The sequence below is a fragment of the Sturnus vulgaris genome, chromosome 19 (genome assembly GCF_052056855.1).
Source record: "Sturnus vulgaris isolate bStuVul1 chromosome 19, bStuVul1.hap1, whole genome shotgun sequence".
In the NCBI taxonomy this organism is placed as follows: domain Eukaryota; kingdom Metazoa; phylum Chordata; class Aves; order Passeriformes; family Sturnidae; genus Sturnus; species Sturnus vulgaris.
The window spans coordinates 8,440,904-8,460,763 of record NC_142261.1 but is presented as its reverse complement, the minus strand read 5'-3'; the positions used below and the strand labels follow the sequence as shown (position 1 = coordinate 8,460,763).

The window sequence follows — 19,860 nt, the reverse complement described above, 5'->3', positions numbered from 1 at the left end:
TGGGAGAAGAATAAAAAACCCAAACAACCATGCTTTCTATGGAAGTCAACTATTCCTATTCAAGACAACCCGCTCAAGATATTTGAAGTCAGACTTGTCAATTTATCAGTTTTGCAGGACAAGACTAGAAAGGCCAAGGCATTTACTGTGGTATTATCTCAGCCCTACAGACAGCTCAGCAGTTGTAGCATATTCAGTGCTACTGAATTCCCCATTCAGTTTGATGCAAACAACCTAATACAGCACTACAGGAACATAACTGCAGACTTTACCTTGCCTCCTGCAGGACTCCTCACAGCAAAACAAAAGAGGGTAGAAGGTTTGGCATTTCCTTCTATTTTGAATTCTGCAAAAGCTGCTGCATGGCCTTCTATAGGTTGGGAGACTTTTCTATCAACTGAGTACAGCTGCATTGCACCAACCACACGATTTTGCTAGAAAAAAAGAAAGGTCAGCTTTTAGAGATAAGATTTCAAATGGTTATAGCAAGATCCTTAAGACAGTAAACTAAAAAGCAGCAAATGCCTCTCATCCCCTCTTCCAACACTTGAACTGAACTAAACGTCAAGCTATTCCTACACAAAAGTAGTTTTGAATTTTTTATTTACAGAAAGCAAAGTTAATCTACAGCAGCTATTAAGTGAAGTGGGGCTAGGGCTCTCCCAGTTATGTTGCTGCCAGGGAACTTACCTGTGCTGAAATTCCTATCAGCAGCAGCCATTTTTGGTGTTCATCTGTTCGGTAATTGATGATTTGGCAGCCTGCAAGACTAGCATGTCTATCAAACATCTTTTGGGGTTGTGATTCTCCCTCCATGCTCCAGTGGTACACTGCTGTCTCTGTCACCAAGGCAACTGTATTCACCGATATCCATTTCCAGAAGATCACTTCCTCTGCCATTGTGTGGGCTTTCATTTTACTTTTCATCTCAATGTTAAAGATCTGAAGTGTTTTCCCAGCTAGTATGACAAAATCCAAGAAACATCACAGATAATTACCACAATGGCCATCCTGTAGTCTGCCCATTTACAAGCCCCCAGTTTAACCCATTGTTCCAGTAGTGTTATAGACAGGGTTAGTGTCCCATCACATCTCAGTCTCCTTTGACATTTGACCCTTAACAGAATCCCCTCTCCAACCCCAACACTTGTACCATCCCAAACCAAAAAGATCTCCTTACAGACATTCACACAGACATTCCAACAACTGACAAGCATGGACACTTTAATTAACTATAAGCTGTAGTAAAAAGACAGTCTAAGCTACAGAGCTTGTGTAAACTCTTGTTTAGTTGGCAGCACTTGTATGCCAAGTTACAGATGTCTAGTAGATGTCATTCAGTATCATTAATAGAAAGAATGGCTCCAGTTTATGTCAATTTAGTAGCTGCTCCAGATGACCTGGACTGAGTCAAACATCATGAGACTTGAAACAGCTTCAGTCAGCCAAAGATCACAGCTCTCACTTTGTTTTCCTGTTGGATGAACTGCACACTGAACTAGATGGGCTTTGTACAACAAGTACCCAGTCAAAAGTTCATAAAGACTATAGGAAGGTTTGGAGCTTTAGTTCCAGTTAAAATTACTTCTCCATGATTTAGGAAACTATACTGCAGGTTTAGGCTTGATTTTAGTAGTTCTTTTAAACAACAAGAAGCCCTAGCCTGCTAAGTAGGCTTAAAACCAATGCTAATTGACCCAAACTATAAAGAATAAGGGAATCCATTCTTTTCATGAAGTCAAAGTGATGTTTTATTTTACTGCAGATGAGACAACTCAGCTCCAGGAATATTCTTTTCTGTTCACAAGACACCCACTCAGACTGCTGGAGTACTGGCTTGTAATGCCATTATTTCTATCCCCATTTCAGAAATGTTTCCTGTTAGTAACACTTGTAGCTGCCAAACTGGGAGATGTTCACTGATAGATAAAGGCTGCTGGCCATGAAAAATCTTACTCAAGAATTACTAATCCCAAGCTAACATGTATCTCCAAGTGCTGGATAACGTTTTAGCATAATTTATACACAAATTGATCATGTTAGTTTAATGCAGTGCCAAGAGACAATGCAAGACTTAAGAGCTATCACATGCAGCATTTGCTGCCTGGTTTAACTGCATTGAGAACTGTCAACCTGATCAACTATATCCTAGGAGAGCTTGCCAGCTTTCCTGGGACCAAAAGCAGCCTGCTAATGAACACTTTGCTCTGCACATGCACTTACTGTGTTAAAGAGATGCAGTAAGCCCAGCCTGTAAACTGATAGCTGGAAGCAGCATATTTAGTGTATTGGACAACAATTTGTCCAGCAGTGGCCTGGTGCTATCAAGAGATGGATTTTGAACTCCCACAGTGTGCAGCCTCACATGCAGCCAGGAGACAAGTAGTTCTGGAAGGGCTCTGGTCACCATCTAAACAAGCCCAATATGTGCATACAGAAATTGCTCTTAAGGACAGTCTTCCTGAAGAGGAAGCACGATGTTTTTCCTACTTTTAAGAACACAGAAGAAAACAATGGACAGTTAAAAGCTCATGCTTGTCTCTTTCCTAGACTAAATTTGACTGCTGTGTCACAGCTGGAAACAGCTTCTACAAGCTTCAGTAGGCAGTTTAGCCCTGGTTGTTGGGTGCTGCAAAAGCCACTGCTTTACAACTCCCTAAGTGTGGCAACATGTATTCAAATTTCACAACCTTAAACTAAAAAAAAATTCCGTTATTTGGATTGAGAAAGCAGGAGCTGCCATACAGTCATAGTGAGGGCAAGTGCGCATTTGAGTCTTATGTCTGCTTCAACACTTTATTAGGCCAAGATTCGAGACAAAAGTTTTTCTGCTCAAACTACCAAACTGGTAAGTCTATTTAGACTATACAAGTGTAATCAAGTGAGCAGATTCGATTTCTGAACATCAGCACAAGAATTTACATTTCAGTTGACTGGAGGCATGACGTTTCTCCATTCTCCAAAGAATGGAAGCACCCTCGAATGCTGCATTCTCCACTTACACCCACTGCTGAGTACTCCCAGTACAGAGCAGAGCAAGAGAACCAAGAACACAAGGACAATGAATAAATCTTGGTACAGCAGGAGAATGCCACATGCAATCCAGAAATGAAATTGTGCATACTGTACATCAGTTAAAATGGAGAACCATTTCATTTCTTTTTGAGGGTGGGTTTCTATATTTATTGCTCAATAATCCTGGGATTACGAGCAACTCCCCATCACGGCACACTGAGTCACAATACATAACCATTTTGACTATTGAAGCCTCACTCAATCAGCAGGGAGTCTGGAATGACAGACTGACTTAAACCAAATCTTCAGGTTATCATGGATAATGTATTGGTTAGGTAGCTCTACTAATCCTCTCTTCTACCCAACCTTCTGATCACTGGATTATTTACAGAGAGATCATTAAGTTTGCAACACTTGACAACACAGCTTTGCATGTCAACATGACATCATTAACTTAACCTTGTCAGTTCAGAGGACAGATTTATTCACAATGAATGGACAGAACAATACTCCTTTTGAACAAGCCTTAACTGGCAAGAATAAAGCTATATTCTTTGTAGCAGATGATAATCCATTTAGTTAGTATATTAGTTTTAAAATCAGATTACATAGTTTCCTTTTAAGAGGTAGACGAAGCTCTGCTAGTGAAAAGAAGGCACTTTCCTTGCCAATACAGTTTGTTTAAAGGGGTCCAAGATAAAGGACAGTAAACTCTTAACAGATCTGAAGTTTTTTTCATTATTACCTTTACCCTACCCAGGGTAAGGCAGTCTTTTGCAAGATGCATAACTATCTCAGCTGAATCACAAATTCAGCTGAAGTCAAACATTCACTTTAGTTCCCACCTGATGTCAGTATAAGCCTGAGATCAAAGAAAAAGTTCAAGGTTTTGTGCCAGTTCTGACGACAGTTTCTTGGACCCCCAAGTAATTTCACCATGATTTTTCACAATTAGAAACACACTTAGGCAGAAATGAATAGCACACAGGACATGCTAGCAGAGGTCTCTCATAAAAATATTGCAACTTCATTTTGTCTATCAACTGTACTTCCATCACATATACACACAAACATTAAAAGCACACTCTCCTCCTTCACGTGGTACAGTCAATAGTCAAAACAGCCAAATGGTTAGAAACGAGCCAATGGAGAACATGATCATTGTAATACCAGTTGAGGATTAAGATTCCCCCACCTGGCCATGAAGTGAACTGTCAAATGGCTACCTTAAAGTTCAGTACTTTTTATGAGATTGGACCATTCTGTACTACCAAACATACAATGTCAGGACAAAGTTCACTCACCATCTGTTTAGAAAAGATGCAGGAAGAAAAGTAACAGTTATTAAGATTAAATACCAGATGTCGGTCATTTGAGAAAAGAGCCAGACATGAATTAAAAATTCAACTTCTTTGAGCTCAAAGTGCTACTTAAAGGCAGTAACAATACCACAGGTAGCAGTAAGCAGAGGGCTTCTAGCTGCAAGACATCGTGATTGTCAAACTTAACATGTTTGTTATGTTCAACTTTTACACTTACTGGCCATCCTTATGACAGTTTTGTCACTATCTAGTTAAAACCTTCAGAGCTACAAGAAAGGGTCAGGACAGGGCAGAAAATATGGCTTTATACCCCTATTCATCCATGCAAGTGTCCATTATGTTTACATTACCTGTTTAAAGGGAAGGTATACCAGATGCTGACCTGGTCCTCAGTGAGGACGCTACAGTGCCAGGTCCAAGCATCTCACACCCACTTGGAAGCAAATCATCCAAAGATTACTGAAACATCTACTGCCAAAAATACAGCATGCAAATTCAGGCAAGAATTCTTATCCCCATATACATTCTTCTTAGAAAGTTTACATAAAGTTTAAAAGCATTAATAAGTAGCAATACAGCTAAACAGCAGTTTTCATACTGAACTCATAACGGGTTACTCACCTTTTAGTGCTATTACTTTAGAGGCTGGATTCATGATGGCACTTTCTGCAGAAATTGGACGTCTGATGGGAGTTGTTGGATCACTCATGTCAATTATCACTACTTGTGCCTGCTCTCCTACTTTCTCCCTTATGCAGATGAACTTGTCAGATTCCATTGTTAGGGTGCTGAATCCAATGTTTGCTGGATTAATGCCCAAATTTTGGAGCTAGAAAGACAAAAAAAGAGACTGCTTTATTATCCTTTCCATGTTGAAGGTCTAACTCAAGTCTATGTCTAAAATCTCCTCCAGAAGGAAATGCAAGATTGACAAGTTTCTCTGACTAGAGTGCCACAACTATTGAACTCTGATTTATCTTCTGAGTCTCTTTGTTCCACATACAAAGAACTGCACAATTGTCAGTATTCAGGTCCTAAAGACATTCTGAAGTTTATTATTGATGCAAACTAAAAGGAGTTTTAACTTATGCATTTATTGCTTAACCTGGTTCTAGTAATACGCTAAGACTACACCAGCAGTAGCATCACTATTCCGGTTTTAGCAAGGCTGGTAAATTTGATGTTCAAGACTTAAGTGGCAGAATTACAATGTTCAGCATCAGTGGGTAGTACAGAAAGAATCAATTACTCTTACGCAGCCCACTCCTAGCAACAGTGTAGAAGGAAGTCTGCACAGCAGGTCTCAATTGGCCTACAAGTGGACTTGTTAATCTTCACAGAATACCTAATTCTTACCAGAAAAGAAAGGTAAGAAAGATGTGTTAAAATAAACACACATTTCATCTCTCCTTGCCCAAGACTTTATGCCATTAGGCTCAAACAAAGGCAGGGATTGTAATGCAGGTCCCTTCCAGCTGTATGTCCAGCTCTAAAAACATAACTTGTGTTCAACCATACAACAGTAAAACCAAAGTAATTACTCTAAACGTAACCTGAAGTCATTTTGAGCTGCCAAGGACTCCCCTACAAGATGGCTATATCTCATTTTCATCCTTTTGTGTTATCTTTGTTTCTATTCACTCTCAGTTAACAAGAGGAGGTGCCAGTGAACAAACATCATTGTTGCACTGGTCCACAGTAAATCAGGTTTACCATACACCCTGGTATGTCTAAGCTGCATTTTATATAACAGTAACTGTGACAAGACTGAGCACCTGCTTTATGCCCCAAAGCCATGATTTTCAAGCACAGAACTGTATCGGCTTCACTGAAGCTTCTCAAAGGATTAACCTATACTGCTTTTCAGTGCACTGCAATGAAAAATTACTGCCCTCAAGGAGACAGGATAGAATCTACCACCAGCATCACTGAGTCATTACGCTCTTTTGATACATGCCACCAAGAGCTTCATACAATAGACTAAATCCCTTGGGCAAGAAGTCCCATGATGGCGTCACAAATACTGTTTTAGTGTGTTTGAGCTGGCTGATCATGGCTTGTTACAGCTTCTGTAATGCTACTCACTAAATCGTAAATTGGGTATGTAACAGAGATAGCTTTAAGTGTGGTGTGCCGGGACTGTGCCCAAGAATGCCTTAGGAATTGTTTGGAATTGTTTGTTTTCTGTTGAGCTGACTAATGAAGAGCTATTCAGCTCAGTAACTGCTAATCTCAATAGACTCAAGTTTCAGTAATGTAATATAAGCCAAGTGTAAAAAAGACATTTACTCATTCCCATAAGTGTTTCTCAGCAGAATTGAGAGCCATTCAGCTAACACCTCACTTCAGGGGCAAATACTTAATACACAAAAGTAAACTTCAGCAGGTGCCATTCATTCCAAAAGAGAACAAAGTTTAGGCACAAGGTCATCAGATCATGCTTGCACCCAGAGTTTTGAAAACAAAGCTACCAGGTAGGTGGGGCTATTACAGGCTTCTGTGTCAGTATGGAAAGAAGTTTTCATACCAAGACAACTTGTGCACCTTTCATATGTAACACACAACGTTTTAGCACCCAATAAACATGCAAGTTGTAGCTCCATCAACTTCTGTGACCTTGAACAACAGAGGAATAAACGATAGGCTCTTAATTCCACTGTTCTTGCTCCTTGCTCTACACCAGACAATGTCCACATATTGTCACAAATTATATGTTCATGTAGTTGACACTTAAACACTTCGATGTTGAGCAAGTTCCAAGTCCATCTGCCAATAGAGTACAGTCCATTATAAGAGGCTCATTAAGTGGCACAAGAACAGTCAAGAGATTTAACTACAGCACAGCTAAGTTCCTAACTTGATTTAATTAATCCAAATTCAGATGTATTTCCAGAGTATTGAAGCAGAAACACAACCTTTTCAAGGTCTCTTCTCAATTAGTGTGTTTCGGTTTGACCTACTCTTCAAAAGACAGCCCCTGGCCACTCATTTTGCTAAGTGAGAACCTTGAGGCATTTCCTTGAAGTTCAGCTTTAAACCCACCATTATTCATTTCAAAGCCTGGTCCCTGTTGAAGAAAACATTTTGGGTATCTTCACTAAGACAAGTATGATCTTGCATCACGCTCTGGTATTAAAATTTCCTGCTTTAAATTATTACAAAATCTAGCAAAGGCTTCAGAAAAGGTAATGCTAAATTCTGCTCAAGTATCACTGCCATTGTTATTATTTGGGAAACCCGTCACATCTTTTAAAGGCTGAATGCCAGTACTCCCTAAAGGATGGTCATGTGAATACTGCAAGCCTCAGTAAATGATGGCAACACTTCACAATTTAGCAGTCTGAAAACACTGAAGACTGCTGTTTCTACCATTAAGGCAACTACTACTGAATTCTCATTTTCTATTATGCTTCTTAGGCAAGCAGTGCCCTCTCTCAAACTAAGGTTGTTTTCTTCTGAAAAGAAGGATTCAGCATTACACAGTCATTCCAGCGGTATTTACTGTGATTTCCATGATTCCATTTACTATAATTTCCATTATTTCACCCACACTTGACTTTTGGGTAATCCAGTTAAGGCCCACAAGCCACCCCCATGTAGGTTGCAGCAACCTGTAGGGGAAAGGGTAACATTCTGTTCTACAAGAAACACCTAATGCCTCTCCTGCCCTAACACCCATTAACTACACACACAGCACAGAACCATTTTCACTATCAGGCTGAGTGAACCGGATAAAAAAAGACTTTTGCTTCAGAGATATCCAGTACTACTACAGAGTGGATTAGATATCATAACACCTTTAAGCATTTTATAGATATTGAGAACTTACTGACATGGTAAAGATTAAACCAAGATGTATTATTTGTTTCTCAACATGAATGGGACACAACGATATTCAGGATGAAAGACCATTATTAATCTGATATTTAGTCTTTCCCTGTTCTCTACCAGCATTGTACCATTTGCTAAGAAATTAAGTCAAGATGTCTTTTACAGAAGAGCTCTACTAAATCTTGAGCTTTCTAATGCAATTTCCCTTACTATGGAGTACAGCAATCCAGATGAGCCAGCACAAACCAACTCAGATACTGATATCACTAGTCTTCAAACCAAGTCTGTTTCTCTAATGGGAAATAATTAAACCTTACTGTCTAATACTGACACTCCAGTAAATGTGGACCTACCATCAGTTAAATGCTGGAGTCAGAACCCTGCGAATTTAATCTCTCCAGAGTTTAATAAGTATCCCATTTCAGCTTTATGCCACATAATTCAAATATAAATTCTTGTTAGAAGTGATCAACTATTGTTTCTAAGGCCATTAGAAAAGAGGAAGGTTTGAACAGGCTGTTTGTACCCAAATAAAAACTGCTTACTAAAAGCTATGTAGGCACATATATTTTTAAACATAATACAAACCAAGAAAGCAGTAATAGTTTCCCATAACTCTTACTCATGTGACTACATAAAGCTCTAATCATCCCCAGTAAGGATGTACACATAGTTGTTGGGCAATCCTGCTCAACTGCTCACTCTCACCTCATCTCCTGCTAGAGATCCCATTTTGACAGCTGAGGGACACCAAGGAAGTATTTAAGACCCAAAACATGCAAGACCACTGGTCTTTGCAATTAGGCTTTTGTCTCAAGTGACAGTTACTCCCTATACAAAAATCTATTTCTGTGTGTCTGTGATGAGGATTGATCATCTATTGAATGAGTTATCACTACCATGTGGTGCAGGGCACTTCTGAATCCAATGAGCAAATCTGGGCTCTTCATCACTGAAAAGCTGAATCAAGTAATAATATTTAGCCCTACCTTTTGAATCCAAATCTAAAAAGCCACTTAGAGCTTGCAAATATCCTGAGTGCTTCTTAAGTCCACATGTCCAGTCAAAGCAAACTTACGAAAGCCATCTAGCTCAGTCATGCCTATTGCACAACAGATAGTAATTCTTAGTAAGACAAGTCAGACTATCCAAACAGAAAGTGGTTTTGTCTTGAAAGTGATAGAAGTCAATCTACATCCTTTATGCTTAAAACCAGGATACTTTAGCTTGTCAGTGCTGTGCCTAGATGTGCAGCAGTTACATATCAGGAGCATGTCAGGCACACAAGTTTTCTCACAGCAGTTGGCTGTGCTCAAGAGGCCTGTATCAGTTACTGAACAGAAAGCAGAATTACGTGTCTGTGCATTGAAGAGATGATGGTTCCTATCTTGGAACCTGAGATCTTGTTTAAGCAGCAGTTTTCCCCATAGACAAGCAAAGATTTTTGCAAGTGAGAACCGAAAAAAGCTCTAAGAGGCACAAAGAGATGCTTTTAAGACAAATGCAATGACTAAGTGAAGGAAAAGTTTAATTTTAGATCAAGAACACTTTGTACACTGGATTCCAGTGTACAAAAGTAGTGCTCCCAGTCTGTCTACCAGTATATTTGGTCTTTTACTGCACCTCCATTGTAAACTACAATTCCCTTGGAAGAGTTCAATCTGGTAAGTAATTTGTAATTCAGTGCTCCAACAGAAACGCTGGAGTTAAGAACCTGATTAAATCACATTAACTTAAGTAGTATGCACAAGTAATTCACTGCAGCAGGACTTGGCATAGTTTGCACTGCTGCAGCTGGGCAGTCACCAGACAGATAAAAACTAAGTCCTTGTCTTATATGCCCCCCTTGCTATGCATCTTAAACTCTAATACCCTCTGGGGAAAAAATGAGCAAGATGAAAGTTCTTTATGAATTTGTGAAGACTCAGTGACAGAGTTCATGTCTAAAAATAACTGTTCAATTGCATTAAATGGAATTAAACAAACAGACTTCGAGCTCCTTCTACCACATCACGACCTGTATATCTTTTTTTCACTGCAACTATTCCCTATCCTTCAGCTCACACAGGACTTGAACACACAAGCTGTAACAATTTCAAATTTAACATGCCTGTGACTGGCAGTCACTCCTCCTGCACAGGCTTAGAGCTACTAGTCAGGAGGATGATCAACAGAAGACAAAATGAGCTGCAGAAAGAATGTAAACAGTCTGCTTGAACCCTAGCACTCCTCCAATTCTACATGGACCAAGATCACTGTTTCACTTCACACTACCATGTATCTACTTCCAGCAAGAGAGAGTGGGAGAGAAGACTTTAGTATTTAGCACTGCAATTTATGTTTAGCTTCTCTGGAGAGCACTTTCTGCACGGTTCAGTTCTTTTTTACTAGAGTACATACAACTACCTGGGGAAGACACTGAACTTAAGGGATATAATGTATCATCAGCAACAGGCTGAACTTGGAATTAATTATAGCACTAACTGATACTCTAATCACTTAAAGCTGTATTAATTAAAAAGGCTACAGGTAGAAACAGTACACAGATTCAATTAAGGCACAGAAATATCCTTGAATTTAGGATCACTGAAACATACAACAATTACATGGAACTGTAACTTTTTTGGCTTTGTCATAAAGCAGCACAGTAGATTTACCACATTAATTTTAAATAAGATAACTTAACCATAGTCTAGAGAATTACTTGGAAGGAACGTGAGGGGGAGATTAATCTGATAAGGCTAAATATGTGTGACACTGTAGTATTATGAAGAGAAAGCCTAATGTTTTCACAGATTCTCTACCAGTCAACAAATACCATGTAACATTAATTCATGAGTCTTGACTCTAGTATACAACATACAGTAAGTTAGAGCTGTACTGCAGATATCCAGCCAGAGCAAACACTGAGTTCCTACATTCCTTCTGTTTTGCCTCCCTATTTTTCCCACCATGTAGGGACAACCGCAGAAGCAGCATGAGGAGGTTACTGCATGCCTACTCCCAGCTACTACTGATCTCAGCCTCTCTTTATCAGAGCACTGCTTTAGGGCTTCTGCACTCAGCCTGGGGGAAAAGCAGGAAACAGTGAAGGCTGAAGAAGTTTGTTCCTAAATGACAGCAAGGGACATCCCAGGGTTTTCCCTGCTCCTCCACGCAACTTTCATGCTGAGGAAAAGTAACTCAAGCAGAGGTTTAGTTTTTCAAACAAGATCAAATTGCTTAAGAGCAAAAAATAGACTATGACTTCAGTACAAATCCCTTGAAAAGCAGGTGGGCTGTCCCCCACCTAAACCTGAGATAGCACAATGCTGATATTGGCAGTGTTGCAAGACGCACAACACTGGTAATCACAGAAACAGTCATTTAATATGTAAAGCAGCACAGGACACCTCTTGCATATTAAGTGTTATGTCCTCTCATTGCTATTGTATAAATCAAACACAATCAGCAGGATTGATTATGCTTGCTAGTTTTAAACGGTAAGAATTATATGCTCCCTAAGAAGAGTCTGACATCAAAATCACTTTGATCCCAAGTTTCTTACTGAGACAGCTGTCACAGCTCTTATAGAGCTATTTGATATTACTATAATCACTGCTATAGTGGACACTGGGAGGGAGGGGGTGGTAGAATTCTTCACCATGTTAAACTCTCCTAACCCACGGAAACTCAGAGAACACCGGTGTCTTCCCTCCCTTGGACAGAGAGATTAGATATTTCTGGAATTCACTCTAATTACTGTTTTTTTCAGGCTAGAGTTCCTAGGGTCACTGGGACAGTTCTTCCAGGTAAGCAAAAAACATCTACCAAAGGGAGCTGGAAGTGGCCACAACTATTAGCCAAGCTGAAACGCCCAGAGTGGTATGCAGCCCACAGTGGGGGATGATACCCAGTTCGCATTTTGAAATGGATGCCTGATTTGACAGAAAGGGGCGGTACAGCCACAGAAGGATGACTTGCCAAGTCCACTTCCTGTTCTCTCATTCATTTAGCAAATTCCTTTAATTCCTGCTTCAAACTACACGTTCAGAGACTGCTGTTCTCTCACTCCATTTACAACCCTCCCTCACCACCAGGTCACAAGGAAACACATAAACCGGTCTGTCTGTGCTGTATCCATTAGCCATGGAACTTTTCCAATGCTGGCATTATGATTTTCACAGGATATTAAGAACAGAACCATGTCATTTCTGGGGAGATTTTTTTAATATTGTTATGTTTGGAAAGAGGGACAGCGCCTGTGCAGCTTCCATGTCCAAATGCTTTCTTGCACCTCATCTCACCAATTCCCTCACAGCTGTACAAAAAGAGGTTCCCAGGAACCTTCGCGATACAGAGGCTGACGGTCGTTTAGGTAAAAGGGAAAAACCACAACCCGCCTGCAAGACTGCGGCGTCCACCGAAACTGAGGCGGGGGAGCGCCCGCGGTGCCCGGGGCGAGCAGCGCGGCTCCGGCGCGGCGCCGCCTCCTCCCTGGAGCGGGAGGTCCCTCAGGCGACGAGTGACTCTGCACAAATCGCGGCCGCTCCGCACGCCGCGGGGACGCGGCTCCGGGGATGGAAGGATGGACGGACGGATGGATGAACAGAAGCGGCAGCCCAGCGTCCGCACCGGGGGCGGGCTCGGCCCCGCGCGCCTTCCCGCGGCGCCCAGCGGGACGGTGGGCGCACTCCGGAGGGAAGGAAGGAGGGGACGGAGCAGGTCCCCGCCACGGCCTGGCCCCCTCTCCCCGCCCTCAGCGCTCCCCTGGCCCACCTAGGCCGCAGCCCCCCCTCTCCGGGGGGCAGAAGAGGGGGACCCCGACCCCGCGCCTTCTCCGCTGCCCGCCTGCGCTCACCTGGAAGTGCTCCTGGAAGCGAATGGGCAGTATCTGGGCCATGGCTGGGGGCGAGCTGGCAGGGGCGCGGGGCAGGGGCAGGCGGTGAAGCGGGGCGGCCGCCGGTGCTCCCCTCACGGCGGCGGGAGCGGCGCAGGCGCGGAGTCCTCGCTGGGATGGCGCCTGGCGCGCCCGCCGCCCTCCTCGGCCTCAGCGCGGGGCCGCTCACTCGCCGGGATCACTCCGCACCTCAGCAGCCTGCCAGGGTCTTCTCAAATAGTCCCTCGATGCCGCGCTTCTTCCTCCGCCCATCGCCACCGCCTCTCGCCCGCCCTCACCCTCCCGCCTACCTCTTCACCGCTATCCCTCGCTCCTGCTGAGGGCACGGGCTGGGGACGGGGCTGTGAGGAGCGGGTGGTCCCCGCCGCGGCTGCGGCCAGCGGAGAGGGGCGGGAGGGGTTGTCAGAGTGCAGGTATCCTTCCGCTCCTGCCACACACGCTCACGTGACCGGGCCCCCTCCCCGGCTTCCTCCGGCGCTGCCCCCGGACCACCCGGTCCCCGACCCCCGGGGCTGCCCCCTGACCCACCCGATCTTTGAACCCCAGGGCTGCCCCCTGATTCACCCGATCCCTGAACCCCAGGGCTGCCCCCTGACCCACCCGATCCCTGAACCCCAGGGCTGCCCCCTGACTCACCCGATCCCCGACCCCCAGGGCTGCCCTCCTGACCCACCCGATCTCTGAACCCCAGGGCTGCCCTCCTGACCCACCCCATCTCTGAACCCCAGGGCTGCCCCCCCTGACCCATCCGATCCCCCGGGGCTCCCTCCGACCCACCCTCACACCGACCCTCGGGGTTTCTCCCTTCCCTTCCCCACCGCCGGGGGCGGTGCTCCCCTCACGGCCCCGGGACTCCTGCCGGAGGTGAGGAGTAAGACGGGGAATACCCAGGAGCTGCCCGGTGGGCACTGGAGGCCCGGAGCCGCCTGCCTGGCACCTGCTGTCGTGGCTGGCTGTTCCAAAGTGCGACCCTTCTCCCACTTCTCCTCCTTGGGAACCTGAGAACCCCCAAAGGTATTGGGGTCTGGTTGGGTCAGACGGTTGCTCTTAGCCCACCACCCACCGGCTTAGCCTAGCACCATGTGGGCTTTGCTCCCTGCAGTCATGCCCTGAGGTAGGTGAGGAGGTTTATGACCAGTTACCAGCTATGAAAACCATCCAACTGTTCTGCCCTTTTCAATTTCTAGATAGGGCTCCTTCCCCAAGGGTTGACAATGAGTTGGAAGCTATTCAATAACTGAGAAATGAAGAGTCCAACATACAAGAGATGCATCAACACGGTTTCTTTTTTTTGCTTTCACTCCTAGTCAGCCCATTAGCATTAGATGAGGGAGGGGAAGTTAATGTTAGTGCTATTATACTTCTCCTAAATTACAGTAATCCTTTGAGGTGGAAATGACTGCAGTGGTGCTAGCTCCAGTAGTTTTATCCAGAGCATTGTGTTGTTCACATTTTCCCAGAGAGCTCAGCTCTGGGAAACATGAGATTATAGGAGAATCTCTAATACAAAGCTGAACAAAGGACCCCTGAAGACTCAAAACCAGAAGGCAGATTAAAACAATTTCATATACATTATAATTTAAAACCTCATTATTTTCACTTAACCTCATTCATTCTTAACACATAGAGTTGGGAATTACCAGAACTGGGTTAAGTTTCCAAAGGAATCACAGGCATGGCTTGCTGAGACACCTGGGTTCCTATTGGCACGCAGGGTCCCAGGCTGCAGCCAGGGAGATCCCTTGGTGAAGAACAGTGCAGTGGGACTGAGGAGACACTGAACATTGAACAGGTAGCTAGGATTGAGATGCTGCTAAAGCCCCATCCCTGCAGAAATCTGGGATCTGTAGCCTTCTCGGAGGACTCAGTATTGGAGTTATGCACTAAGGTCTGCTCTCTAAAAAGAAGAGAGAAAAACTGAAGGTAAAGTGGAGACAACTTTTCTTTATGTGGTCCAAAGGGGTTTGAGTTGCATCTGCTCTGTAGGTTTGTTAGTTCCAGTTTAATTTTGGTGGGTTATGAGTTTCTAAATGAGGGCAAGTCAGCAGTGCTGCAGAGACAGACTACAGTGGGACATCAGGACATACCTGTCACCAGCCCATTTTGGTACAGTGAGCTTGTTCTGTTCACTTCCCTCCTTCACATTCACTTTATGGGTGCTAGTTAATTTTGTCTAGAGCTCCTATTTTTGCTAATTTATATGTATTTCTTAAAAAAAAAGAAAAGCCTTTCATCACTTATTGTACAAATTAAGTAGTACCTTTTAAGTAGTGTACATAGTAATAAGAGATATATTTTTATTTCATTAATATTTTTAAGAAAATTGTGACAAAGAAGCAACAGATTTGTCTCTGAGATACTTTTATTATTAAGAATTACAAATACACAAAAGTCACTGTGAACTGTGTGCAACCTTAGTAGTCTGGCACGAAGCTGCTGCCATGAACTAGAAAGATTACTGGTTAAGGACACCAAGGCTCTTTTAAAGTATAATTAAAATTAAAGGTCTGTTATATTTCTTCACTCCAATTTTAATAATATAATCCTTCATGCCCACTCCCAGCTGGCCAAATCCTAATTACAACATCCCATAATTTCTGTAGTAAAAAAAGTATCTCACTTTATGTAAAAGTGCTTTGCCAGACTTCTGTCTGCTGATGTCTGTCTCATTTGTACCTTCTTTGCACTGCTCTGTGTTTAAATATCTGTCCTTTATAAGACCTGGCTCTGCTGGCCCCAAGGGTTGGATTCTTTGCAAGTGTGATTGGCTCTGACCAGTGAGATGAGAGTGTTGGACATTTTGGCACAAATCAAAAAAATAGGAAAAGTATTTTGCAATCTTTTCTCCACTCTGCAGCGTGCTGAGCTTCTGCAGCTAAAGAAACTGACCTCTGCAGTGTCAGCTGTGTGCATGGATGTTTTAACTGAGTCTTTTAACCTTGTTTTCTATATTTAGTTTAGAGTGTCTCAATGAAAATGCATTTCTGGCCTTATTTAAGTTATTTTTCCTACAGTCTATATTCTATCAAAAGGGAATGTAAAAGGTCTCTAATGGTTGGCTGTGTTAGTGCCCCTGTGATTAACTGACTGCTGCTCCCCTTCTCCTTTGTGCAAGGCAGAGCCACAGCACTCAGCAGCTGAGAAGGATGTAATCCCTAGCAATCCTTTAACAATGAAAATGGAAAAGCTCCTGGTAAATGTTTCTCTATTTTTTTCAGAAGTTGCTCTCATCCAAATATTTGGGTTTCTGGCTCATCCTATGGATGGCAGCCTGATGTTCTTTTTCCAGTGTTTGAGAAGAGCCACGTTTTTGTCTTGGAGGGGCTGTTATTTACATGGAAAAATGTTGTATGTATGTTCCCAGTCTTCTTCCCACAGAATCAGCCAAAGAAGTCTCACTGGAAAAGCAATGTGCATTTCTCTTAAATGTTTCTCTCAGGTTGTTGCTCAACAACATCCATTCAGTTCACTGGTTAACTACACAAGTGCTCAATTTCTAAATGTTTGGCCACTTTCCTGTTTTGATACAAGAAGGTAAAAAAATCATTGGCACATCTTCTGGCCTGTGTGAGAAAACATCCACTACAGGAGACCTTGAGTGGGAACACCCAAACACTTGGAGTGTTCCTCAAAGTGCAGCTCCAAGAAACAAGGAATCTGTGGGTTGGACTTGCACATCCTTGTGCATGATCACTACAAACTGCTGGAGAGCTGCTGTGTGTGGCAGAGCACTGAAGGCAGGATGTTGATCCACATCTGTTCTCAGCTGAATGCTGCTGGCACTGTCAGAGCAGCAGTGTTTTGCCTAACAGATAAATGCAAACCTTAGGAACGCTGCATCAGCAGTTGCAGCACAAAGACATTTTGATGCAGCAATGACAGAGTGTCACAACAACTCCTAAAGTTCTGGTTCAGACTCTTGTGGAGAAAATTTGCATTTCATGCATCTCAAGGCCCTTACTGACCGCCCTGTTTGCTTCAGAAACCAGTTTGAAATTGTACTCCTTGTTTTTCAAACCACACCCTCGCTCCTTGGACTTCTTTCCAGCTTGTCTCCTGGATACAGCGGAGTCTGCCCCATTCCTTCCCTCTGTTTCTTCTCTCTCCTTCCAACAAACTCCTTGCTGCTGAGTCAAGAACTGTCTTCTATCATTGCCTCCCATCCAGAACTGACTCCTTGTACGTCCCACAGTCCTTCATCTTACTGCAAAGTTCCATTCAAATAATGCTCTTTTCGCCTGGAATTCAATTATCCTTTTCCATCTGTTCTTACTGAATGCATAACTCTGGGTCATACAAAGCACGCTGAGGCTCTGGATGAGTTTCTTCTGTGGTTTTTGTAAGGCATTGCACAAGCTCCTGAGAGCAGGCTGGTAAAAATTGTAATGTTTTTGAAGAAGTTATTAGAAATGCAAAGTTTATGTTGTGGAGTTGTTTAACATGTAATTATTTAATGTCTAATTCATTCTTTGACAGGAGAATGGTGTCATACACGCTTAGCATTTCAGGACAGTCCTGTTATGGGGGATTTTACTCTTGACATGTTCTTGATAAAGGTCACTTTATGAATTTAGTTCAGTTGTGTGATGCCCCATTTTGTATTCCCTGCACGTGAAATCTCTGCTGGAGATTATCTTCTCCATCTCTCCATCATCTCCATCAGCAGATTCTGATAGCATTTAATGTCAAAATGAACAGGAGTGTGTAGAGGCAGTAGCAGTGCGGGCTGGAGGTCTCTAGGTTCCCCACAGAGAATGCCATGGTGATAGACAATTTACCTGCAATGTGCAAACAATATACTTCTCTTGCCTCCCAGGAGCATTTCCATGTGAAGGAGCCGTTTCTGTCCACGAGCAGGACACCAACATTGATGCTCTCTGTGCATTCAGAGTTTTGTTTGCTCCTCCCTGGACACTGGTTCTTCAGGCTTTGCAACCCGGGTGCTGAATTCCTTGCATGGCAGTTTCTTAGCTGAAATTGCAACTCCCCCAGCCCAGCCTTGTAAAAACAGGGGTGTAGTGGTCAGGGATGCAAAGCCAGATAAAGGGCAGGGGAGTCAACGTCTGTCTTCAAAATCCTGACAGATGCATCAGGGCTGCATCCCACATCAACCTTTTTAGAAACTGGATTCCTCCAGAGTGTTTTCTCTGGCAGATCATTCATCAAGCAGGTACAGTGTGAACGTGTTCTTTGAAAATAAGAGCAATGGCAAGAGATGAGGTAGGTCATATAAATCCAGTGTGCATCTCTTGCTAATTTCACTGGATTTGGAATGACAGAAACCAAGCTAGGTATATATATATAGAACAAGTAAAATTTTAGCCTAAATGATCTGCTCCTTAATTACTATTTAGGAGCAGAACTAGTCAGTGTGCATAAACAGGGAATGAGAAAGGGCTGGAAAGGACCTGGAGGGGTCTGCTGGTTATCACTAGTGTCCTACAGCCAGGCCAATGTTGTCCAATTGCAGATTAATAGGGTGATTTGAGAAATGCTGAATATATTGACTGTTAGGGCCTTTTAGCTATTTCCTTTGAAATAGACCCTCGAGAGGGAAAACCTCAGTGTTCATGTTCTTAACATTATTATATTATCCAGGAAAGAGAATGAAGCCAAGAAAAGCAGAAACTGAGTCACATTTTAGAATATAGTGGTAAAGCATAGGGATGGTAAACAGACTTTTTATTTTCTAAAGGCTATTTGCAATATATTTCCTCTTCTCCTGGAGAGAATTCCCCCCATCCTCAGAAGGAAGCAAGTCTTTATGAGTGTGCTTTGCTATGTTTGCCTGTTTCCTTTTCCCCACCACAGTCAGTTTTGAGACCATTGGCCAAATTCAACCATATTTGATGGAGAGGAATAAGCTCAAAGATCCTGGATTCCAGCAAGTCTCATGACAACAGGCAGCCAGAATGGAGAGACTTTTATTTAGAAGGAATGGCTGAAGTGGGAGTTCAGCTTTTATTGGCAAATCTGTAAAGCAGTCAGTGCAAATCATAAAAAAAATAAAAATCTTTTACCAAGGTCAGCACCTTCTTGAATTAGTTTTGTTGTTCATGAAATATTTTTGTTCCCTTTCCTTATGCCCAAATTCCTGCTTTTATATGAATCTGTACCTTTGTCTGCATTAGCTTTAAATATAGGTTCAGAAATCCTCTCCCAAAACCACCATTATTTTCTGAACTGTGTTCTCCCCATCAAAAATAGGTTTTTTGTTAGACCATGTAATGCTGTTATATGTAACACAAAGGCTCTGGGTTTTTTTCTATCAGCTTGCAGGATTTCAGGACGCTGAAGATAAAGGTCACTCTCATTTTCTTATTCACTCCTGGCTTTCTCTGTCTGGAGTTGTTTGTGGAACAGGTTTTATTCTCTGCATTTCTTGCTTCTTAATGACATATACAACCTGAATATAACAGACTGGCTTTTCTGGAATTTCAGTCTTAACTAGAATATTCAAAATACAAACACAACACAAAGATATTTCCCAGAGAGGTTTGACAAGCACACATTTGCTACCTTTTAGATTGTTGTCAATGAGCAAGATGGCTGAGCTGGAATTAAATGTAAGCAAGCACAGGCTTACAATCTGAAAGTCCACATAATGAAATGTCTACCTAAAAAAAAATGTGATGCTCAGTGCCTACTAGGTAGAAGCAATACATAAGTGCTTCACAACCCTGTCACTGGAATGAATTTAGATGACACAAGATGAAGACAGCCATGCCCCTTTGTGCCAGAGCTCTCAGTGTAACTGATGCTACTTGTGTGAGGAATGTTGAAAAAGGGGAGGAAATCTGTGCAGAGGCCTTA

General features: G+C 42.8%; 1 protein-coding gene across 2 annotated transcripts in view; it reads right to left on the bottom strand.

Annotated features, from left to right (window-relative positions):
- The window catches only part of CLTCL1 (clathrin heavy chain like 1), a 34,244-nt gene extending 21,091 nt beyond the window's left edge, over positions 1-13,153 (bottom strand). For both annotated transcript variants that reach the window (XM_014894585.2, XM_014894586.2), the window contains exons 1-4: positions 13,009-13,153; positions 4,959-5,166; positions 691-959; positions 273-434 (exon numbers count right to left, since the gene is read on the bottom strand). In XM_014894585.2, coding sequence (XP_014750071.1) covers positions 273-434; positions 691-959; positions 4,959-5,166; positions 13,009-13,050 — 681 coding nt within the window. In that variant the 5' untranslated portion in view covers positions 13,051-13,153. The remainder of the gene's footprint in view (positions 1-272; positions 435-690; positions 960-4,958; positions 5,167-13,008) is intronic.
- Positions 13,154-19,860: the final 6,707 nt, after the last annotated feature.